The sequence below is a fragment of the Balaenoptera musculus genome, chromosome 1, assembly GCF_009873245.2.
Source record: "Balaenoptera musculus isolate JJ_BM4_2016_0621 chromosome 1, mBalMus1.pri.v3, whole genome shotgun sequence".
NCBI classification, from domain to species: Eukaryota; Metazoa; Chordata; class Mammalia; order Artiodactyla; family Balaenopteridae; genus Balaenoptera; species Balaenoptera musculus.
In genome coordinates, this window is record NC_045785.1 from 166539560 (window position 1) to 166565278 (window position 25719).

A 25719-nucleotide genomic window follows, 5' to 3' on the forward strand; every position below is an offset into this window, starting at 1 on the left:
AAGCACACCACGTGCCATGAATGAGCCAGGGATGTACCCAGGTGGCTTGGGGTGGCTGCAGCCTCAAGAAGCCTTCTGTATTTACCCCCATGTGCCATACAGTGTAATTTTCTATGTGTGCTGTTGCGGGAGAGAAGTTAGCAACACTGAGCTAGACAACTGCAGCCACCCTCACGTTTCCCCGTTAAACTCTTAGCTCAGAACCACCCGGGCAGTACCGTCTTTCCTTAGGTTTATGCCTTCTCATTGGAAGAGGTTTCTGTAATATCTCAGGAGTATTACCCACTTTTTAAAGTGGTTTGTTTCTGTCTTTGTTTTTTGGATTTTTATGATTTATAGTAGATAAAGCCATGGAATAAGTCTATATATTCAGTTGGAGACATGCATGTATTATGTTTAACTGCCTTTTTCCTAGGGAGTTCCGGTTAGACTTGAAGTTGGGCCACGTGATATGAAGAGCTGTCAGTTTGTTGCTGTCAGACGAGACACTGGAGAAAAGCTGACAGTTGCTGAAAATGAGGCTGAGACGAAACTTCACGCTATTTTGGAAGACATCCATGTGAACCTCTTTACCCGGTCAGTTCCTTAGAGTTGCTTGTGTCTCTCATCTTCACACTGTGCTCAGCCTTTGAGGTATATACCAAGGAATCCTTGATTGCCCCAATGGGAAGTACTCTTTCCCTCTGCACTCTCGTGGTTCTTAATCGGCCTTTCTCTTTGTGATTTTTAACTTGTATTATGAATGTTTTGCTGTATGCTTTCTGCTCCCTACTAAGTTTGCAGTGACGGACTGTCTGCCCCATGGAGTAATTTGGGTTAATTTTAGATCCAGGCTTTCATGGTATATAAAATTTGAGGGACAAAGGCATTGAGTCTCACCTGTTGGATACACATTAGCAGCACCTGGGAGTCTTTTCAGAATACTTGTGCCTGGGACTCTCCCCAAGGGATGTTAATTTAATTGGTCTAGAATGGGCCTGGCACCTAGAGTATTAAATGCTCCCTAGGTGATTATGATGTGTCACGAAGGCTAAGAACCTCCTGATTGGGATTGGGGGTGAAAGGTGAGGGGACGCCTCGGGGCTGCCCTGACTTCTGGAGAGGGGACTTTTAGAATCACAGATCTCAAGGCAGAGTCACTAGAAGATTGGTGGCATATGTGTGGCACCCTATTTTCTTTCCTACCCACCTGAAGCAGAGAGGAAGGACCATGGCCACTGCGGATAGAGGCTCAGTTCCTAAGGGAGAGTAGTGCCTGTATCTTACTCGTTTATCTTCTAATACCTTGTGCCTGATTCATATTCATGTTCAATAAATCTTGCATTTAAGGAGTGAACCAGTTTTAACTTTGGCTTTGGTGCTTATTTATGTGATTTTAGGCAAGTGATTTTGCTTCTCTTGGCTTGCTTGCCCTAAAATGCGAATGATAATATATCTTTTGAAGGGTTACTTCATGGATTTATTTGGCCTACAAATTCATAATTCACGTGAAGTTCATCTGAACGCAGAACAGGCGATACTGTCAGAGGCGAAAGATTAGAAAGCTGCCTGTCCTTGTTGCTACCATTCGAATAGTGCTCTCAGTGCAGACGTGCTTTTCCAAAGATTCTCCTCAGGATCACCTGGGAGCTTTGGGAACAGAAACTTACCTGAGCCTCGTACCTGGAGATTCTGATTCATTAGTTTTAAGATACCTTCAGGTCGGACTTCCCTGGTGGCACAGCGGTTAAGAATCCACCTGCCAATGCAGGGGACACGGGTTCGAGCCCTGGTCCGGGAAGATCCCACATGCTGTGGAGAAACTAAGCCCGTGTGCCACAACTACTGAGCCTGCGCTCTAGAGCCCGCAAGCCACACCTACTGAGCTCACGCACCTAGAGCCTGTGCTCCGCAACAAGAGAAGCCACTGCAATGAGAAGTCTGTGTACTGGAACGAAGAGTAGCCCCAGCTCGCCACAACTAGGGAAAGCCCCCGCGCAACAACGAAGACCCAATGCAGCCAAAAATAAATAAATAAATAAATAAATAAATAAATTTATTTTTAAAAAAAGATACCTTCAGGTTATCTGTAATGTTAAAATGCTCTCTCTGTGATACACATGTACACCCTTGGTTGGAAAACCACTGCTTTAGTGACTAAAAAGCAGGGTTATTTGTTGACATTTTTATTCAGTAAATTTATTAATGTAAGTTGCTTAAAGGTGCATTTTTCTCCCTCCTTAAGGCTTCAGCCTGGGAAGTGGCGAGTTCCTTCCTCTGCATCTCATTGGCTGTAACTTAGTCACTTGGGCCCACCTCACTGCAAAAAAGTTAGAAGAAAAGGAAACAGATGTGGTGGATAGCTAGCTGTTGCTTCCAGGGTCCACACAGTCTAGCCCTGAGGTTCAGAAAAGAAAAATATGCCTTCTCTTCCTTGGTCACCACCTCATGTAATGTGTGACTTTGAGTGTGGAAGAGAATATTTATTCCCATTTCTGAAACCTGAGGTTCTTACAAAAGACTTACATAGTATGTGAAAATAGCTCGAATAATGTATATTTATGTGTTTTTCCTTTCTTAAACATTTTCATGCCTTTGTATTTGATTCTAACAATTTGATATGGTAGTTAGATTTGAATATTTTTCCAATTTTGTAGAAGGGAAAACTAAGACCCCAGAGGTTTAAATAATAACCCACTCTTGTAGGTAATAAGTGGTAATGTCAAGAATTAGCATGTTGATCAGTAGAGATTTAATGGCTATTACAGAAGTAATTGTTACCTGTATGTGCTTGGCAAATTCTCCATTCATTTAGTGTTCACGATTATGCAGTGATGAGCTAACTGAGATTTACTGAATGTCACTGCTAGAGACAGAGTTGAGGTTCATATTGAATTCTTCTCTCTTCCAGGTTATTATTCTTTCATTAAATTATGCCATTTAAAAAAAAAAAACTTTGTCATATGAGTAAGAAAAAATATGTATTCTTTTCTAATTGTTTGTTAGGGCTTCTGAAGACCTTAAGACTCATATGGTTGTGGCTAATACAATGGAGGACTTTCAGAAGGAGCTTGATTCTGGGAAGGTAAGAGACTTCCGCGAAGTTTTGAATATAAACATATTTCAATAAATGGTATTTTAAGACTCACTGAATTTATGCATGATGTTAATCCCTTTTTCAAAGCCTGTCACTCAAAAGGATTATATATTACTCAGCATTACATACTCTTGTCTTCCGCTGTCTTTCCTGCAGCGTTACAACATTATATCATTTTTGGATAACACTGTAAACTGATTATGTAACAGTTTTTTTCCCATGCTCATTTTGCTGGCTGAACAAAATTCATTCTGTATGACCCCTAATATTTTTATTATTGAAAAATTTTGTTTTCTCAGTTTGATGTAAGTTCCTAAAGTAAGCATTGTTCTAGTTTTAGAAATGTACAGATCCTAAAATAAGGAAGGCCCGTTTCTATTCTCTGAGCATATATACTTACCCAGATCTTAATTGACTGAACTTTCTGAATAATAAAAGAAACATATTACTTATTTCTAAGTCTGTTTTTGAGAATGAGTGTGTACTTCTGGATTCCTTAAAACTACACAGGTTTCCCTAATGGCTCTTTAAGATTTTCAGCTTTATGTGTTGTGTGTATGCAGAAGTTGCCAGCCGAAACTTAATTTTCATAAAGAAGAGGTCTTGATTTGCAAAGTTATTAATTCCTGGAATGAATCACTTATGAACTTTAGTATTTTGGTGCACATGTTTGATTATACAGCCAGTCCTGTGTCCCCAGGTTATAAATGAGAAAACCATGGACCAGAGTCTAAATAAATTACCCCAAGCCGTACAGAAGCAGACCTGGTATTAGAATTTAGATTTCTCTTCTGATTCAACTTAACACATTATTGACTGGGGGATTTTTGCAGAAACTAATGCCTGTGGCCATAATACATCTCTGGTCAAAAATGTGTTAATGTACTTTCTTCTGTATCTTTTTTTTTTTTTTTTTTTTAAATTCATGGTGAGGGTATAAGACAAAATTTTGCTTGGTTATGTTCATTCCCTCCTAATATGTCTCTTATTGCATGAGCTGAGAAAATGTTAATCTCTCTGGCTCTCAGTTTACTAATCTGTGAAATGAGTACAAAATAGATGGTATCAAAACCCCCTTCAGATCATAACTCTTCAGTATTTAGCCTTCTGTTATTCTTGGTTTATTGCCCTTGTAATCTTCCACCTTTCTGGTGTCCATAAGTTGCCACGTGACTTCAAACTATATACTTCTAATCTCTGTTTCTTCTAGCCCTCTGCCTGGAGAATGGATAGCCATCTGATTCTGTGTATATTTTTTCTTTCACTCTAATTTATTTTTTATAATTTTTTGTTCCATTAATTGTTGACTTTTAAAATTTCCTGTATTATAGAAACATGGTAGTCACTTTTGCAGTACAGTCTTAAAGACATTGCATAAGAGTTAATAAATCGATAGAGTATCAGTTAATCCATTGCTGTCAAAGAAATGAATCTCAGCAGATATTAATGGAATCATATCTTTTACTCTAATATTAGATAAGATACAGGAGAGATTTCAACATCTCTCCTGAACCAGAATATAGTATTTTAGTTGTGTGTCCGAAGATCATGTAGAGATCAAAGCAGATTTTGTTTCCTGTATTCAGTAGTCAGTTTCATCCCTCATCTCACCTCACGTTGGTCAGCTTAGGTATGTTGACTGACCATCAAGCAAGCTTTGAGGCTGTTGTATATAAAGTTGGATTTACTGGGAGGGGAGAAGGAGGAAGGGATCTTCAGAACTTGAATGTAGGTGAGAGTTTGATTTTCTACTCTTCCCTGTTGGTAAAAATGAAAAAAAACATTTTTTTTATGTCTGATTTATAGGACTTGATTTTAGCAAATTTTTCCAAGGGGATATGATCTTAATTGAATGAAAAATAAATGTCATTTATATGTAACATACTTATTACTGTTGACATTCATTATTAATCTGTTGATCAATGATTTTTGAGTATGAATATTTCTCGTCATTACCATTTTCTGCTGCAGAGTTCAAGATATATATTGTAAAAGATTGTGTCTTTTTAAAACATAGATGTAGAAATAATAAAAGACAAAAAGGTAAAAACCTTTCCGTGGCTGAATAAATAGCCTAAAAATGCATGTTCTCCTTTTATATTAATGAATTATGTGTGTAGTAAAAAGAAATTTCAGGTCATATCATCTAAACTTCACTTTGAAGCTAGAAAGAATTAAAACACGGTTTTTTTTTTTAAATAAAATTATCATTTATGAGTCCAAATACATTTAATAACAGCTTTCGTTGAATTTGTTCATATGCTGCACCATTTTAAATTTTAAAAATTATTATTTTAGAAATACTTTCTCAAGGCTTAGTGATTTTTATTTTTTGCTTGGAGAAAAGAAAATAAGACTACTTACTGTAAACTTTGTGAAAGTTATTTAAAAAATAGCTTTAAGTGTTGTGAGTTAACACAAGTAAAATTTCTGAGAAACCAAATTTATTATTCAAAAACATTCTTTGTAATTGTCTTAATATTTTTATCATTACATAATTAGAGACTGATTAGAGTTTTCCCCCTATTCTGTCTTTTGGAATGAATTGTAATTCTTTTATGAATGTACAGTTTTTTCATGCTTTTTGTTTGTATAAATGCTAATGATTTACCAAGTTTCAATACAGGTGAGTAACTTTGTGTTATTTCAGCTCTTATATCTCTAGGTTTGTTTTTGCTTCAGTTTTCATTGAACAATTTCTATATTTAAATTTTATATTATTTATATATCCAATAATTATTAATTATATATTATTTGTATATTTAATTAAAATATTTATATATTTAAAATAACTATATAATTGTTAATATATAATTTAAGTATATATTTTAAAACCTGTACTAAAATTTTTCAAAATACTTGTTATTACCTTCCTTTCCACCTTCCCTTCACCCGTTCGTCCCACCCACCATGCCTAGAAGTTGACCGCCTCTTTATTGTCTTAATGCACATCATGAAAATAACAGTTTATCAACTGTGGGAATTAGACTAACATATTTTGCTTAATCAACACAAGAGACGTAGAAAACTAACCCCTCCTTGCCCTGCAGTAACGTTCTCCTGTTGAATTACTCGTTTTTTTGTAATGTCCTCATCTCTATTTACTTTTACTTTACTTCTTAGAGAAACCTTTTGAAAAATGTTTAACCAAATCCCAAGTGCAAGGAAGGGTTTCCAGAAGGGACTCGATTTGAGCATGGAAGGTGTGGCTGGGACTAGTTGATGGGAAGTTGGCAAAGAAGCTGGATGACCTTCTAGTTGCTTTTAAACTAGCATTTCTAATGTTTGGGAATTATCCATGTCTTTGATCTCTCTGCTACTAACAGGAATTTTTTATAGGACTAATGCATAATTATTATTGCAGAGAAGCGTCATTTTGAAGTAGACATGCGATGAAAAATTTAAGATTAACAGCTGTGAGAAATCTTAATTCTTGTCTAGTCCAGTATCCACATTTTACAGAAGAAAACTCAGGGCTAGAGATTTTCATATAGGCAGTGAATTTCAAAATTAGGATAAAATCCCAGGTCTCTTGATTCTGCCTATTACTCTTTTTTTTTTTTTTTTAACATTTATTAATTTATTTGGTTGTGCTGGGTCTTCGTTGTGGCAGCTGGGCTTGTTAGTTGCAGTTCTCCAACGCCTCATTTGCGGCACACAGGCTCCTTAGTTGTGGCATGTGAACTCTTAGTTGCGGTATGCACGTGGGATCTAGTTCCCTGACCAGGGATCGAACCCGGCCGGGCCCCCTGCATTGGGAGCGCAGAGTCTTAACTGCTGCACCACCAGGGACGTCCCACTGCCTATTATTCTATATGGTCTATGAAAGAAAATTTGAGAGGTTTTTGTTTCTGATACAAAATGATTTTTGATTTTTTTTTTTTTGACTTTTAAAATACCCTTGGACTTGAAAAATGATTCACTTACCTATAACATGTTAAGAACAGCACGGTTTTTTTTAATAAGGACGTATAAAGTGAGGTTTGCTTGATTGTTAATTGTTATCTTAACAACAGCTTAAAAATCAGTTTACTATTTGTTCTTTCCCCTCTATCCTCCTCGTAACCACGTGGCCAGGTAGAGCAGGCAGCAGTGCAAATTTGAAATGAAAAAGATTCGAAATTCACCCTTTGTTCCTTCTCTTCAGCACTATGTTGCAGCCAGTTTATTTGGACATTTAAGTGTATTGCAAAGATTCTTTGTTACATCCGGATGTTATATGATGTGTGGGTTTGGGATAGTGAAAGACATTCTTTGTTATCTCGAGTACCTCTGAGCAGAGTTGCTAGCGGGTTTGCAAAAATACCATGGCCTGAAAAAGACTGGGAGACCTATCCTGTTTGCTTATAGGTTTAATAGAGAACTCAAATGTTCCTTTTACAGAATGTAAATACTGAACGTTTTTCCTTGTTAGATTGCTCAGATTCCATTCTGTGGGGAAATGGACTGTGAAGATTGGATCAAAAAGACCACTGCCAGGTAAGATAATTACATGTAACAGATAAAACCCACGAGGTATTGCAGTGAAAAAGAATAGAAATGTATGGCATAAAAGAATGGAATTCTTATTTGTTTTTAATTTCAGGGATCAAGATCTTGAACCTGGTGCCCCGTCCATGGGAGCTAAAAGCCTTTGCATCCCCTTCAGACCACTCTGTGAGCTGCAGCCTGGAGCCCAGTGCGTCTGCGGCAAGAACCCTGCCAAGTTCTACACCTTGTTTGGTCGTAGTTACTAAGGGATAAGACAAAACCCCGTCTCCAACCCTCCTCACTTTTTAAGAAGTTGATACTATTATCTTCCCAGATATAGACAGTTTTATGATTTTTTTTTTTTAAATAAAGGATCTAAAAGGAAGTCACATGAGAAAAATACCTATTCTTATGCCTAAATAGTGGAAAAGAGATTTTTCTGTAAACAACCCCAGTAATAAATATCATGAACTAATACTGTTCCATGTATTCATTTGTTTCCAAAATACCTGAATTCTATGCTACAGAGAAATTCCTATGAAGAGGTGAAGATAACTGCTCTGATCTAAGTATCCCTCATGTTTCAGACCTTGAACCACCAGTTTCCTGTTTCTTCTCTGTTGGAGTACTTCTTTTCCGTAACTCCTACTGAATTTAAAATTGCCCTAAATCTTTCTGATTAAAAAGCAAAACACAACCACGAATGTAACAAAAAAGATTTCTACTGAGCTCCTCTCCCCCTCTTGTGTCTCGTAGTTACTATGGCGTCTTCAAAAAACTAGTCATGCTTTCTGAGAGAGTGGCCAGCCCTCCTCGCCTCTCTGCTTCCTATTTTGCGTTCTCCCTCACGCTGCTTCTGCCTCCACCGCACCACCGTTCTCACAGAGCTCACGCTGCCACTCCTGCCCAGAGCTAACTTCTTCGTTCCTTGTCTCACCATAGCTGTCTGCTGCAGTTCTGCTGCTGTAACACGTTTCTCCTGTTTACTAAAACTACTCTCGTGACTTGCCCTGCTACCTTTCTGCCTCTTTTTCTCCGTCACGTGTCTCCCACTGGCTTCCCTCCCTTGGCCTGCTTCTTAGACATCAGTGCTCAGTGTCCCTACTTGGTCCTCTTCTTAGGCTCCCTGATCAGCCTCATCTCACCCCACGGTTTCAAATTGCATTAATAGGATGATGACTCCAACATTTTTATCGCCCAGTCTGACCTCTAGACCTCTATTCCAGCTGCATCCTGGATTTTCTTGAGTGTTCCTCAGCATTTCAGGGCCGCCTGTCTCAGAAACCTCATTTCACTCTCGACTCCCAGACCTGTTCCTCCTACAGTACTTCCTGCCTGAAAGGTCAGTGTTACCAAAATGGACCCAGTAACCTAAACCAGAACCCCAAGAGTCCTCCCAGTCAGCCCCTCCAGCACCCCAGCAGCCCTTATTATCAGTTGGCTGTAAAACATAACGGCTACAACCTCTGATGTCTCTTGGGTCCACCCTGTCACAGATCTGTATTGCCTTCTTGCCTGTTGCCTCTTATGCTGATTACTATACTGGCCTCCAGTTTCATCTCCAGGCCAGATTCCACATTTCCACAGGCTTTTTTTTTTTTTTTTCTAGTGTGCAGTTTATTAAGATGTTTTTCTTCCCCTTAAAATCCCTTCGTGACTCACCATCAATCACTAACAGGATAAAATGTAAACCCTTTAGCCTATTCTGGTTCAGCCTACCTGTCTCCAGTCTCCTTTTCAACCAATCCAGCAGAGTCCTTTGCAACCTAACCATTTGGGGTTTCCTAAAAACAACACGCTATTTCTCACCTCTGGCCCTTTGCCTGAAATGCCTTTTATCCCTCATTTCTAGTCTACTTGGTATAGATCCTTATTTCAGGGCCCTGCTCCAATATGCTTTCCCACTTGGTAGTGATAAATATACCAATAAAGGGCAAAGCTTCAAAAAGAGGACTTGAAATTCGAGCTGTGTTTTGAAGGGTGAGTAGAATTTTAATAAATAGAAGAGGAAGAACATTCCAGGCAGAAGGAACAGCATATGCAAAGCCTTTCAAAGTATCTGCTGTGTATGAGAACACAGCAAAACTGTCCTTAAGTTGGTGAGAAATTGTCAAATGAAAGATTAAATACAGCATGCTTTCAAGATCAATGTTTTGAGCATGTGTATTCATATGCCTAGCTTAATGAGATAAATATCTGGGCCACACTTTTGTACTCAGAATCAGTATTTCTTATTGAGCTATGGCAGTTCAGGATGCTTTATCTTGTTTTTCTGCCCTTAGTAGCTGTGTAACCTCCCTATTCCTTCAGTTGTAAAATGGAGACGAAGTCTAATACCTATTTCATAGTTATTCTACCTTATGAAGTACTCAGAACAATACCTAGCACATAATAATAGCTAATGTTAGTTATGGCAGTGATGCAGGGTCACCTGGAAGTTGCTCCTTGTATACAGCTCTAGTGAACAGTTATTACCTTAGTGCCTAGGGGTTTTTTTTTTTGGTTTTTGTTTTTCTGCAAACTAACAAATGCTTTAATGGACAAGGGTTTTTTTAGCCAGTCCCTGACAAAAGCCTGAAAAGTAGATCAAAGACTCATAACCACATTTTGTTCTGTAGCCCCTGGCCATTTTGGAGGTGGCCATCTCTGACGCAAGGATAAATCCCCAGGCTATTTTTTGAAGCTTCAGATAAGTAGAGCTGATCACAGAAAAGCTTGATCTTTGCTCCTTTAAGGGAATCCACTATTTAAAGGAACTCTACAGTAAGTAGTTATGCTAAGGAAGGAATCCTTCGCCCCAAATCTACATGTGATAAATTGTCTATTTTCTTAAATTGAGGTTCAGCTAAAATATCAGAACTCTTTCAGAGACCTTAAGCATGGTGGTGTTTTTCAAGAGGGTGTATAAACCTGACTCCAAACAATATCCTTTAAGAAATAATCACCATTTTTTACTTGCAGACCACAGCCACTAACTAGATACCTGACTGACGGCCACGAAAGTAATTGTGTGCCTAGCGTTCGTGGTTTGCAAAAAGAAACAAGTCAAGGTGTATTTACTACTGGCTCTGCTCACTGGGATTTCCGGTATAGATCACATGTTAGCAATCTCTAGTTTATCCATGACAGTGTGTTTAAAATAGTTCCTGGACTGCCCTGGTGGTGTAGCGGTTAAGAATCCGCCTACCAATGAAGGGGACACGGGTTTGATCCCTGTTCCGGGAAGATTCCACATGCTGCGGAGCTACGGAGCCCACACGCCGCAACTACTGAAGTCCTCTAGCTCTAGGGCCCACGTGCCGCAACTACTGAGCCTGCAAGCCACAACTACTGAGCCCACGTACTGCAACTACTGAAGCCCGTGCGCCTAGAGCCTGTGCTCCACAACAAGAGAAGCCACCGCAATGAGAAGCCCGTGCACCGCAACGAAGAGTAGCCCCTGCTCGACGCAACTACAGAAAGCCCACGCACAGCAATGAAGACCCAACACAGACCAAAAAAAAAAAAGTTCCTAATTATGCCAGTAAGTCACATGAAGCCCTTATGAGAATTGGACAGTAACAGCAACTCATTTGGCTGCTACTGGAGAGGCTTCGAGTCTTAAGATCAGCAGCAGTGGAACACTCCATAAGACAAGCAGAAACAAGGCATTATGGCTAGAGAGTGTGGCTGTATCACCCTACTTATATTTGATTTTAGTTATAAATATTGACACTAGTCATTTGTCATATAACTATGGTGTTCAGCGGCTGTCAGGAGCATCAAAAGTTTGGGGAGGCAGCTACCCCTACCCTGTTATTTTCAAACATATCTTTGGCCCTTTGTCATTTTTACTACGTCTAGAAAAGGCTAGCCATTTATTTCTTTAATAAATTGAGTGCTCGCTCCGTACAAAGTGCCAGGGCAGACAGTAGTGAGTTAAACCAAACATGCTTTTTCCCTTTCTTGGCTTTATCTCCTCAAAGTTGTTCTATGTTAGGTGGAAAATCAGGCAATCAAGTGGACACGGAGATGGAGCAATGGTAGGAGGCCATTGCCTAGTGACAATGACACTGACACGTCATGAGATGATCCTTGCCAATAGTAGCACACTGAGAACTACCCTACACTTGAGATGTTAACAGCTGGAAAATTAAACTACCCTATTCTGCCACACCCATCAGGCTTAATACAACAAATACAAACACATTTCTATGGCTCAGTAGGTGATGTTAAACCAGTGGCTTTGTTCAACTTTACTGGAAGATTTAAGAGCTTGGAACATCAATAGTACTGAAATGATATAAAAAGATCCTATTAAATAAGTCTCTCGTAATAGGGGTATTTCAAATATATTTTAAGTATGTCACCAAAACCAAATTTTGTGATTGAGAAATACCTGCTGAATGAGTGAGGAGCTTGGGGTTTAACAGGCTGGTGACAGTGTTCGCATGGGGGTTACTTTATATGTGCTAAATAGGTAATCGGATTATATTTCCCTCATTCATTCATTTTCTCCACTCTCCTGGACAATTATTTCATAACTTTTTTCTCCTGGGATTTTCCATACTTCCCCCTTCTGACTTTTGGTTGATCATCTTGATTTCTATTTCACTAAGATAGAGAAAATATGAACAGAACCCGCAGAACCCTCCACCACATCTACCCCACTCATATGTCCGTATGTCCTCCTTCTCTGCTGTTTCAGACGAACCGTCTTCTTTTTTTTAAATTTATTTTATTGAAGTATAGTATATGATTTACAATGTTGTGTTAATTTCTGCTGTACAGCAAAGTGACCCAGTTATACTCTTTTTCATATTCTTTTCCATAATGGTTTATCCCAGGATATTGAATGTAGTTCCCTGTGCTGTACAGTAGGACCTTGTTGTTTATCCATCCTATAGATAATAGTTTGCATCTGCTAATCCCAAACTCCCAATACTTCCCTGCCCCCTCCCCCTTGGCAACCACAAGTCTGTTCTCTATGTCTGTGAGTCTGTTTCATAGCTATGTTCATTTGTGTCTTATTTTAGATTCCACATATAAGTGATATCATATGGTATTTATCTTTCTCTTTCTGACTTAGTATGGTAATCTCTAGGTCCATCCATGTTGCTGCAAATGGCATTATTTCATTCTTTGTTAAGGTTGAGTGATATTCCATTGTATATATGTACCACATCTTCTTTATCCATTCTTCTGTCGATGGACATGTAGGTTGTTTCCATGTCTTGGCTATTGTGAATAGTGCTGCTAGGAACATAGGGGTACATGAATTTTTTTGAATTATGTTTTTGTCCCTATGTATGCCCAGGAGTGAGATTGCTGGATCATATGGTAGTTCTATTTTTAGCTTTTTAAGGACCCTCCACACTGTTCTCCACAGGGCCGCACCAATTTACACTCCCACCAACAGTGTAGGAGGGTTCCCTTTCCTCCACACCCACTCGAGCATTCGTTATTTGTAGATTTTTTAATGATGGCCATTCTGACCGGTATGAGGTGATATCACATTGTAGTTTTGATTTGCATTTCTCTAATAATTAGCGATGTAGAGCATTTTTCATGTGCTTGCTGGTCATCTGTATGTCTTCTTTGGAGAAATGTCTATTTAGGCAGATGAACTTCTCATAGCAAAGGGCAACCCCTCCTCTTGTGCACTTGTCCTCTCATCCCCTCTGGCCTTCTCAATGGTGGCACTTCAGCAACCCTCCCCATGTGTCATCACATCTTCTTTCACTACTGGATCTTTCCATCAGCTTACAAATGTGCTGCTATCTTCCCCAACCTAAAAATACCCTTTCTTGGCTCCATATTCCTTTTGCTTTACCGTAAAATTCCTTGAAAGAATTGTCTGTACTTGCCATCTCTGATTTCTCCTCTCTGTTCTCTTGAACCCACTTCATGTTTGCCCTCTTGCTAAGGTTGCCAATGGCCTCCATGTGGTTAAATCCAGTCGTCATTCCCAGTCCTCATGTTTCTTGCCCTCTCAACATTTGACTCAGCTGGTTCTCTCCTCTTTTTTTTTTTTAACATCTTTATTGGAGTATAATTGCTTTACAATGGTGTGTTAGTTTCTGCTTTATAACAAAGTGAATCAGTTATACATATACATATGTTCCCATATCTCTTCCCTCTTGCGTCTCCCTCCCTCCCACCCTCCCTATCCCACCCCTCTAGGTGGTCACAGAGCACCGAGCTGACCTCCCTGTGCTATGCGGCTGCTTCCCACTAGGTATCTATTTTACGTTTGGTAGTGTATATATGTCCATGCCACTCTCTCACTTTGTCACAGCTTACCCTTCCCCCTCCCCATATCCTCAAGTCCATTCTCTAGTAGGTCTGTGTCTTTATTCCCGTCTTGCCCCTAGGTTCTTCATGACCATTTTTTTTTCTTAGATTCCATATGTATGTGTTAGCATACTGTATCTGTTTTTCTCTTTCTGACTTACTTCACTCTCTATGACAGACTCTGGGTCCATCCACCTCACTACAAATACCTCCATTTCATTTCTTTTTATGGCTGAGTAACATTCCATTGTATATATGTGCCACATCTTCTTTATCCATTCATCTGTCGATGGACACTTAGGTTGCTTCCATGTCCTGGCTATTGCAAATAGAGCTAAAATGAACATTGTGGTACATGACTCTTTTTGAATTATGGTTTTCTCAGGGTATATGCCCAGTAGTAGATTGCTGGGTCGTATGGTAGTTCTATTTTTAGTTTTTTAAGGAACCTCCATACTGTTCTCCATAGTGGCTGTATCAATTTACATTCCCACCAACAGTGCAAGAGTGTTCCCTTTTCTCCACACCCTCTCCAGCATTTATTGTTTGTAGATTTTTTGATGATGGCCATTCTGACCGGTGTGAGATGATATCTCATTGTAGTTTTGATTTGCATTTCTCTAATGATTAATGATGTTGAGCATTCTTTCATGTGTTTGTTGGCAGTGTGTATATCTTCTTTGGAGAAATGTCTATTTAGGTCTTCTGCCCATTTTTGGATTGGGTTGTTTGCTTTTTTGATATTGAGCTGCATGAGCTGCTTGTAAATTTTGGGGGTTAATCCTTTCTCCTCCTCGTTGAAGCACATTCTTTCTTGGCCTTCAGAATACTTTACTCTCCAATTTTCCCTTTCATTCCTCTGGTCCCTCCCTCTTATCTATTTGTATCTTCTTTTTCTATTTTCTCTCATTTCCTTGGTTATCTCAGGCAGTCTTATGGCTTTTAAATCTGTATATTGTCAATTCTCAAGATCATGTATTCCCAGCTTATCCATCTCCTCTGAACTCCAGACCCCCTTGTTTAACTCCCTACTTAGCGCTTCAACTTGGATGTCTAATAGATACACCAAAAGACATCATTTCCACCTCTTGCTCCCACTCTGTTCCTACAACTGTCACCTTTGTTTTACCTTCATCTCAGTTGCAATGGCATTCTTCTAGGCCAAAACCCTTAGTGTCACCTTGACTGTTCTCTTTCTCTCGTACCTCACATCCAATTGCTCAGCCAATGCTGTTGACTCTAACTTCAAATATATCCTGGATATATTCAGGGCCCTGGGATTGCTTTAATGCTCTGCTGTTGCTGTGTTGAAACTTTGAATAAGGAAAAAAATTTAATTGTGATAAAATAACATAAAGTTTATCATCTTAATCATTTTTAAGTGTACACTTCAGTGTTGAGTATGTTTACACTGTTGGGCAACCAATCACCAGATCTTTTTCATCTTGTAAAACTGAAACTCAAAACCCTTTAAGCAACAACTCCCTCACGCCCTCCTCCACTCAGCCCCTGGCTACCATCATTCTACTTTCTGTTTCTATGAATTTGACTATGTTAGATAGCCCATATAATTGGTATCACACAACATGTCTTTTTGTGACTGGCTTATTTCACAGGGCATAATAATGTCCTCAAGTTTCTTCTATGTTGTAACATGTGTCAAAGTTTCCTTCCTTTTTAAGATGGAATAATATTCCATTGTATGTATAGATCACATTTTGTTTATCCTTTCTTCTGTCAATGGACACTTGAGTTTCTTCCATCTCTTGGCTATTGAGAAGAGTGCTGCTGTGAACACAGGTGTACAAATATCCCTTTGAGACTCTGCTTTCAATTCTTTTGAATATATACCCAGAAGTGGGATTACTGGATCATATGACACTTCTATTTTCAATTGTTTGAGGAACTGCCATACTGTTTTCCGTAGTGGCTGCACCATTTAAAAACTCAATAATTTTTGAAGAAAGGATCCTGCACTGCCATTGTACTAGAACCATGAGTTATATAGCTGGTTCTGCCTGGATATTCCCACTTCCTACCTGGTCTAAGTCGCCCATACTTTCTTTAGATTATTGCCAACAGTCCCCTAACTGGTACCTCTGCCCCATGGAATCTCAACATGGGATCCAATTATTCTTTTAAAACATAAATTAGATCTTGTCATTCTTCTCCATAATCTCCCGTCTCAGGACCCCACATGATCTGCCCCCTTCCTCCATCACCTCCCTGACTTCATATTCTATTTCTCTCCCTCAGTCACTCCTCCTCAACCGTGCTGAACTCTTTGGGTGGTCCTTGAACTTCCTATGCCCATTGCTTCCTCTGCCTAGAAAGATCTTCTTCAGATGTCTTCATGGCCCAGTTTCTTACCTCCTTTACTCAAAGAACATCTCAGTAAATTCGTCCCTGACCACTTTATTTAAAATTACAACCTCACCCCTTTGCCAACACTCTATCCCTCTTCTGTGCTTCATTTGTCTCCATCATTTTTTATTACCAGCTGACATTCAATATGTTTTATGATCTGTTTTGTTCATTACCTATGTCTTCCCCCATTAGAATGTAAGCTTCATAACGGCAGGGATTTTTCTCTGTTTTGGTCACTGCTGTCTCCCCAGAGACTAGAACTGTGTTTGACATGTAGGAACTCAGTATTTGTTGCATGAATGGATAAACGAGATAGTCTTAGTGCAATAATTTTTACAACCAGGTTGTATTAGAAGTCTCACTGTTAGAATATCAGCTGAATTGGAGATTATTTATGAGATGCTAAGGAAATTATTAAGGCTGCATCTAAAGTATCAGGTTTTAGTCAAAGTCAGTGCGTTAGTCTAAGTTCTCCAGATAAATAGAACCAATTGGATGTGTCTATAAATATAGACTTATTCAAAGGAATTGGCTCACATGATTATGAAGGCTGAGAAGGTCCCAAGATCTACGTGGTGAGCAGGAGACTCAGGAGAACCAATGGTGTAGTTCTAGCCCACAGGCTCGAGACATAGGAAGAGTTGATCTTTCGGTTTGAGCCTGAAGGTAAGAAAAAGCCAATGTCCCAGCTCGAAGGCAGTCAGTAGGAGGAATCCTCCCTCACTTGCAGGAGGGTCAGCCAGTTTCTTCTGTTCAAGCCTTCAACTGATTGGACGAGGCCCACCAACATTAAGGATGACAATCTGTTTTACTCAGTCTACTGACTCAAATGTTAATCTCATCCAAAAACACCCTCACAGACACACTCACAATAATGTTTGACCAAATGTCTGGGCACCTGGAAGCTCAGTGAATTTGACATATAAAATTAACCATCAGGGATTTTTCTGTAAACCTACATCGTTGGAAATGCCTCATAGATTAACTGTGTGGTTTCCTTTACTCATAGAACTAACTACCTGTTAGGTCTGTGGGAAAGAACTACAAGACAGAGCTGCCAAGTAAACTATGAAAAACCTAAAACAGTCAAACTTTTTATCTTAGGTACTGGCATATCCCAATGATCTGTACTGTTCTAGGGTGTGATGGCTTAGGAGTGAATATGATTTGAACCTAATACATTTTTAGAGGGTGTCAAATTCAGAATCAGGCAGATCCATCTCCTGACCCTAAACATGGTCCTAAAGTAGATTGCTTGAGGAAATTGGATCCCAAAGATTACAGGTGGGGAATTTTGAAGTGTGTCCACATTTCATTGGAGATCAAAGAAGCCTAACTAAAAGAATTGTGGGCTGACTCACATGATAACTTCTTTTTGAAAGGGCTATTTTATCTTGAAGATTATGAGTTTGGAGGAACTAAGGTGATTGGCAGTGGAAAGAATCAGAACATGTGAAATTCCTTAAAAATGTATTGACTTAAATAATTTTGTCTGTGTTAGACATAATTAAAAAAAAAACCTTTAAAAAAAATTAACCATCATAGTCAGACTTCAAATTCAGAAAATATTGGGTATAGTAATTTCACTATATTTATTTAAAGGATTGACTGTAGGCAGTCTACTCAAAACAATAGAGGCTGCTACTGTTTTAGATGTTCGGGAACTGGTAAACCTTTAAGGGTTATAAGCGACAGATGATAAGATTAAAAACAAAAAAATTTCCTTGCATCAGTTAAATCAAGTAATTAGAGTTTGGCCTTCTTCCTGAAACTAACTGGGGTTATGTCTTTAGGTCCTCCAGTTTAAAGGTATTATATCTTTCCTGAACATGAGGAATGTTTTTCTTGTCTTATTTATGGAGAACGTTTGGAAGTAGGGTGCTTGTTCATTCCAGATCAGTGGGCAAGGCAGTAGAAAAAAAATCACCCTAGCTTCTTCTTTGTCTTTCACTTACTGTAGCTCTAATGTCTGGATTAGTGACCCTAGAATATTCCCTGTTCCATGCAGTAAACAGAATTCAAAACCATTTACACAGCAGGTCAACAAGATATGATTGTTTACGTCAAATACCGGAGCAGTTATTGCAAACTTGGAGCGTGGAATCTGAGAAGGCCACAGCTACGTGTGAGTTTTTGCGTGATTCAGACACAGAGGGTCTTAACTTCTGTAACGATACACCAAAAACAAATAAACAAAAGAAAGCCCTCAAGTTATATCTGGAAGTCAGTGTCTTCGACGTAAGTCCCCACTCACATGACATCTCTTGCTTAATTGCCCTTTAAACTGTTTTATGGCTTTATAGCAGCCCGTAAAAGGTGATTTCCAAATATGACAGGCGCTGTAAAGGCTGAAGGGGAGAGTTATCCAGGAACTGTAATCACTACATCTGTAGCTGCTCCCCTAAGAGCTCAGCCTTCCCAGGAAAGGGAGAGGGGCCGTGGAGAGCAGGGCGCCATGGGGCGATACTCAGGGAGAAGCTTCCGTTTAATCCTCATGTGCCTTGTGAGCGTCCTCCTTTTCGTGATGGAGCTGGTGATCTCCCACATAGGCAACTCCCTCTCGTTGGCCTCCGATGCTTTCGCCGTCCTTTCCCACTTAATCTCCATGATCATCGGTCTTTTTGGCGTAAGGGCCAGCAGCATAAAACAGCACCGGAAGAGCACGTTTGGCTTTCTTCGGGCAGATGTCGTGGGAGCATTTGGCAACTCCATTTTCGCCGTGGCCCTGATGTTCGGCATCCTGGTTGAAGCCGTCAAAAGGTATATTGACCCCCAGAAGACAGAGGCTCCACTGCTGGTTCTCAGCGCTGGAGTCATAGGGCTGCTCTTCAATGTTCTTAACTATGTCAGCTTCTTGGACTGCTGTTACTGCGCGGCCCCAGGGCCCCAGGGAGACGCTGAAACAGGTAAACGGCTCTGCAGACGTTGTAGTTTGGTCAGAGTCCTGGCAGGTGCTATCTTAGGGGGCCCCTGGGGGTGCTATGGAGAGAGGCCCCATTCATTTGATCGCCCTCTCGTCCCCCGGACTTTACTAAAGGTCTTTCTCCAAAGAGTCGCTTTCAGTCCAAAGTTCCTTATGAGCTGGGTGGCAGCTGGCCACATGGGGGTCTGTTTTAGTCACAGGGAATGAGAAAATATGCAGACAGGTAGACAGGGTGAAAGGCACTAAACTGCGGCCATAGAGGGAGCACTTTGAAAGTGGAGGTGCCATTGAAAGCAGTCTGCTTTAATTAGTGACTCATTTTTGTTTACCCAGACATGACACGACTATGTTTGAGTTTAAAAATAATATTTTAATGTCTCCTAAAAATATGTTCAAAAAATACTGGGGTACATAGCCAGCTCCCATGGAGCAAAGGAGCAAACAATTGGTTAGGCAGATCAACTCTTGGGAATATATTCAAGGAATGTGATGTAAAAGGGAGAGAGAAAATAAAGCAGATGATCTAGTAAACTTAGCTGTTTTTTCTGAATGGAAATATTTGTATTTATTTATTGTAGACATCTGTCCTGTTTGAGAAAAAGGAAAGCTTATTTACATGTGAATCTTTAGGAGGGACTTAAGAGTGGGTACAAAACTCATTGGGTCATCGGTCAAAAGACTGGGTTAAATCTTGGAAGAGAACAATAAATCGAAAAAAAACAAATCCAAAAGATAAATTATTAGATGGAACCATGTTTCTTCAGTGCCACAAAAGGAATTTTAAAAATATATGTTAAAAGCTTCTTGCAGAAGAGCAATTCCCAGTGCTTTTTAAGGAGTCGTGTAGCATGAACAGACCAGGTCCAAATCATGGTTCTCCTACAGGGCAGCTGTCAAATTACTTCACCTGGCTGTTTACCCACCTGTAATGTGGAGTCAATAAGGACTCAATGGGAATCTAAGTGTCTAGCACTCAATAGGCACTTGGTATAGACTAGTTATTGTTTTTTAAAGAAGCCACAATGCAAGCCTTTGAATTATGTGATCACCCAGTATCACTGAATTCTAATTGCTCATCTGGATTTTAAGTAATTTAAAGATTTTTCTTATTTGATGCTGAAAAGTTTTCTCTCACTAGTCAGGGCATCATATAACTCAGCCCAGGGACCTCAGAGTAAGAGTTTGCATCTTTTATTGCATTCCTCCTGTCTTTCCTGCCATTGTAAACTTTCTCAGCTGGGAGCAGTCCTTTATTCTATCTTGGTCTAAGTTGTCCTGTTGGTAGAATGTATGTTATGAGAATCCCTACAGTATGTGTTAAGTATAAAAGGGAACAGACAAGAAACTAGAGTCTGTATCTTTATTTGATTTAATGAATCAGTTAGGACCTCATCTTTTGTAAAAGACAATAATTAGTTAACTTGAGATTTTATGCCTTGTTTACATTAGTCATCATGCAAAAATTACTCCTTGAGGTTCCAGATCATAAAATTCACATATTTGATACAGGAAAAAAATATTTACTGCTAAGTATAAGTTTAAGGCAAGGAAGCTGATCAAACCCATGGTTAGTATTGACAATGGTAGTGTCACCATTACTAAACTTGTGTTTTTAGTTCTAATTTTGTCTTTACTCTAGACATATGATATTTACCTGCGTATAGCAAAAGCAATTTAGGCAAAGAGTTTGACTCTTTGACCAATGCAAAAATTGGTAGACAGCCATAGTTCTTTTTTTTATAAATTGAATTATTATCAGGTAGATGTTAGTTCAGCCCTTGTTTGGGAAGCAGTGCTTTCCAATGTTTATGTCTATGCTCAGATAACAAGAGTCTTAAAGACAAATATTTCACCCTGACCATATGGGTTTCTACTGTCTTAATTCCAGATTATCTGTCTTCTCCTGAAGTGTTTGATGCTGTATAGTATTCTACTTTAAATAATTAAAATGATAGGTACTATATACACATATAGATAATGCTTTAAGATTTATGTTCTATGTTTAAATTATTATTTTAGGTACTATACACACATATAGCTAATGCTTTAAGGTCCATGTTCTTATGTTAAAATTATTATTTTGGCAGCTTTTGGTATTGCTGAATTCTTCTATTAGAAATTTTAGAGTATTTAAACCCTCCAAGTGATTTTAGGATAGCTGCTTAGCTTCTTAGCATTTATGTCTCGAGCTACGTATTTATCGCTTTCACTAAAATACACATTTTGATATCCTTCCCATCACCTAAATAAGCTTAAGGAGTAAATATTTGGCTTAGATACATCTTATTTATTGACATTAACCCAATTATCTCCCAGTGTAAGAAAAAATGTGATTAATCCATACATATTGCTTTAAACCAGGAGGTGTAAAATATGAAGAAAAAATGATTCTTGATTTCAAAAGATTCAAACCAAATTTAGGATAAAGATTTTCTATATATCTAAATTTTAGCTTGAAGCATTTTGAAGGACCTAAAAACTAAAGAACTGTGGTACCTCCTGATTTAGTGATCAGAATCAAATAATCCATCACTTTTTTTGGTGGGATCTGTGGCCAAATAGAATTTTTTACTTAACAAGCCTTCAGTCTCTCCCGGTTCTGTGGGTCTTTTACATGTTTTGCTTTGTCTGGTGTAGGAATTGATACGAGTTATATTTTATGTCTGAGATCACAGAAGAGTAAGAAATAAGACCACTAATTTATTTTAAATATTAGCAAAACAGACTGTATATACTGTAAAGACTTTAAACCTCTCTGGGACTCATGGAGTGAGATAAGTTGGAGAATCAGACAGAGGGGGGCAGAAATTTAAAAAATCACCTGGGAGAAAAGAATGTCTGGAAGATTTAGTTGAGACAGGGAGTCTGGAAGCCTTAGATCAGTAGCTAGCCAGTGGGTGTCCATCTCCGACAGGAAAAGGCGATGGTGGAGCAGATTTGGCTAAAGTAAAAAGCAAAATGAAAAAAGTAGAAATTGCAAGCACGAAAGAAAAAAGCAAACAAAATAGGTTTAAAGTCCAAAATTTGGATGGCTATATGTGTGAGTGTATTCGGGGGAAGAGCGTTATAAATGTGTTTGGGGAAGAGGAAGAGGGGTGAAAACAACATGTCGATTCAGATCCTAGGAAATACGGGGCACCCACTACCTTCTTTCTCTAGATTCAGGGACGAAACTTGCTTTGTTTGCATTTTTCCTACTCCTTGTTTACTTTATTAGATTTACCTTGACTTTCACATTATCTTTTATGTTTGCATTTTCTTTTTGATTATTTTTCAGGCTTGAGTTTTCTTTAAAATTTAATGGACAGAATTCTCTTTGCCCTTGACTTGCATTTGAACAAATACTGTGCTGTACATTGGCTTTTATTTTAAACCAAAGGTAATTTCGTGCAGCTCTGTCCTGGATAGGCTTGCCATGTACAACAATTTAGATCTAAAATATCTGTTTGTATTTTAAAAATTTTTTTAACAAAATACCTTTCCTGTGTATTTATTTACATTAATTTTGTTTGGTTTCCAAACTGTTTTCTTTCCCTCTCTCTCCCTGTCTTTCTCTTTCTCCCTCTCTCACCACCTTTCTGGCATTACATTTCCCCAGCCAACCTGCTAGAGGCAGTGTCAGCTCAGTAATCAGCAAAGTTTGTTGCCGGGGAGGCTTTTAACAGGCTTCTCATTAGCTGCTCTCGCAAGCTTCTCGTTGACTCAGTGCTATAGCCTAATGGGAACATTTTACACGGACAGTCCTGTAGACACTGAAAGTAACTCGCTTTCCTTTTAGAGCAAATTTTATCCAGAGACAAGCAAAGTAGGCAGGGCTCCGAGGGTTTAGGAGGAGCAAGGTGGGCTGGGGGGGGGGGGGGGGGGGGCGGAACTGGCTGCCTCTGTCCCGGCAGCAAGTCACGGAGTAAGTCAGAGATCAGAAACTTCACAAGTGAAGGCGACTTTTCAAACCAGAAAGGGGAAGAAGGCTTTCTAGATATTGGTTCCCTGAGTACTCTTTCTACTTCAGAGGCAGGATTGGAATGATTGGGTGTTTGCAATAATTATTAAACAGTTTTAGGAAGCATGATGCTTAATTCCCAGAAGCTGTTACTTTCTTGTTTGTCCATATCTGACACTCACTGTTGTTTTCCAAGCGTTTTGAACAGTTCACTTCCACAGGAGCACTCAGTGGTAAGTATACACCCACCCACCACAGATCACAGCATCTATTCCAGAACAGGTGCTCTTATGTCTCTTTCTGTACGTTCAGGCCAGCTTGCGTACCCCCTCACCTCTCTTGCTGCCCAGGGACCAGGTTCTGGGTCAGTTATAGGAACCGAGTAAGAAAGATTAAAGGAAGACTGAAAAATAGGTGCCGTTCCATGGTTTTTAAAAAAAAAAAAAATTATTATTTTTTTCTGGCTGCTTTGGATCTTCATTGCTGCGTGCAGGCTTTCTCTAGTTGCAGTGAGTGGGGGCTATTATTTGTTGCGGTGCGCGGGCTTCTCACTGTGGTGGCTTCTCTTGTTGCGGAGCATGGGCTCTAGGCGCACGGGCTTCAGTAGTTGTGGCACGCGGGCTCTAGAGCGCAGGCTCAGTAGTTGTGGCGCACGGGCTTAGTTGTTCCGTGCCATGTGGGATTTTCCTGGACCAGGGATCAAACCTGTGTTCCCTGCATTGGCAGGCAGATTCTTAACCACTGCGCCACCAGGGAAGTCCCTGTTTCATGCTTGTGAAATAAATTCAACTGAAGAAAAAAAAGGAAGATAAAGAAACCAGCTCCCTGTTCTCAGCCATATTTTTCTAATATGCAGAGGCCACTCTGTCTGACACCTGAGTTAAATCTTAATGAAAACCAAGTCCTTCTTGACATCTGTGAGTTGTCAGGTGCTGTGAAAGTCTAGGGAGAATAATCACAGCAGCATATCACATACGTTTGGAGCATTATATGTTTTGTGAAATGATTAGCGAGAAAGAATACTTGCTATTTCTACTTTTTCAGATAAGAAAACAGAAACAGAGTCAGGACCACAATCATGCAGCGAGTTAATGGAAGAGGACAAAGACTTAGAAGGTTTAATTATAAAACCTACTCTGCTTGACCAAAGAAAGAAAAAAAAAATCATGGACAGTGAAAACTTATTTGGAAATAATCACAAAATTGCATGTCAAAAAGTGCAAATTAATACACCACCAATTGATCCTAATTCCAGTAGCTAAATGACCTCCAGAAAGTTACTTCAACTTACTAAACCTCAGTTTCTTTATCTGTAAAGCGGGGAATTATCTATCTCCTAAGGGTGTTGTGAGGATGAAAGGATATAGCGTGTATAAACTGCTCAACATGGCACTTGGTGGTGGTGGTTGGTAGTGATTATCCAAGGGCTGAAGGGACAAGAAAAAAGGAAATGTTAGTAGGATCCCTCTGTGGACAGGTCCTTGCCTACTCCACATCCACGGACCGGCAGCTGACCTCATCCCGGGCCAACACACACAACGGTTTGCTGTTGGTCATAGGTATGGTCCATACAGATCCGTCGCCATTCCTGGAAAACCTCACAAAGCACATTTCTTCCTGATGACAGGTTAGTGGCATCTTTAGTGGTGTGACCCAGCAGGAGCAGGAACTGTAACAGGAAAATACAGGTTCTGGAGCTTCTTCCCTCTTTCACTGGGTCTGACCCTAGAGAAGACACTTGATCATTATGAGCCTCACCTCAGGTATCATTACACCTATTTTAAGGAATCTCCATGCTTTTCTTTTGATAAATAATAATACCTTCACGATGCATTATTTTTCAAAGGGCTCTCGTAAATGTTGCATTCCTCATCTTCAGTGCTCAAGATAGCACTTTGTAGAAGGGCATTACTTATATTTTTCAACTGTTAAAGATTATATATTTTAAACTGTTGTAATGGTATTAACATGTCAACATATCACTCATTAAAATAATGCAAATGTAGCTCGTATTTCCAAGTCACATATTTACCAGTTACGAATGAAGAAACCGAGACATGAAGTGTTTTTTTTTAAAATAATTTTGACAAATCTTGATGTTTTCAACATTTAGATTTTTTTTAAATTAATTAATTAATTAATTATTTATTTATTTTTGGCTGTGTTGGGTTTTCGTTTCTGTGCGAGGGCTTTCTCTAGTTGCTGAGAGCGGGGGCCACTCTTCATCGCGGTGCGCGGGCCTCTCACTATCGTGGCCTCTTTTGTTGCGGAGCACAGGCTCCAGACGCGCAGACTCAGTAGTTGTGGCTCACGGGCCCAGCCTCTCCGCGGCATGTGGGATCTTCCCAGACCAGGGCTCCAACCTGTGTCCCCTGCACTAGCAGGCAGATTCTCAACCACTGCGCCACCAGGGAAGCCCCTGAAGTGTTTTATAGTTAACCCAAAATTGATGTTAGAACCAAGACTTTGCATTTCCACACCTCTTTTCTGCCATAAGATGGTTTGCCTTTTAAACGTTCTCCTGCAGTTCTGCCTGGTTAGATATTCCTATTTTCCTTACTGAGAGGCTTAATTTTCCAAGAAAGTGGGGTAAAAGTAAGCTTATTATTATTTTTTTCTTTTGGTCAGATGCTTACAAGATATAAAGAATATATTTGTTATTTTTTGCCT

The 25719-nt window shown here is 39.4% G+C and overlaps 2 protein-coding genes across 3 annotated transcripts in view; both read left to right on the top strand.

The window, feature by feature from the left end:
• The window catches only part of EPRS1 (glutamyl-prolyl-tRNA synthetase 1), a 67965-nt gene extending 59942 nt beyond the window's left edge, over positions 1-8023 (top strand). For both annotated transcript variants that reach the window (XM_036841345.1, XM_036841356.1), the window contains 4 exons: positions 416-576; positions 2986-3064; positions 7491-7555; positions 7662-8023. In XM_036841345.1, coding sequence (XP_036697240.1) covers positions 416-576; positions 2986-3064; positions 7491-7555; positions 7662-7812 — 456 coding nt within the window. In that variant the 3' untranslated portion in view covers positions 7813-8023. The remainder of the gene's footprint in view (positions 1-415; positions 577-2985; positions 3065-7490; positions 7556-7661) is intronic.
• A 10618-nt stretch (positions 8024-18641) lies between these two features.
• Positions 18642-25719, top strand: part of SLC30A10 (solute carrier family 30 member 10) — a 46470-nt gene continuing 39392 nt past the window's right edge. Inside the window, exon 1 of the mRNA XM_036835070.1 lies at positions 18642-19092. Coding sequence (XP_036690965.1) covers positions 18642-19092 — 451 coding nt within the window. The remainder of the gene's footprint in view (positions 19093-25719) is intronic.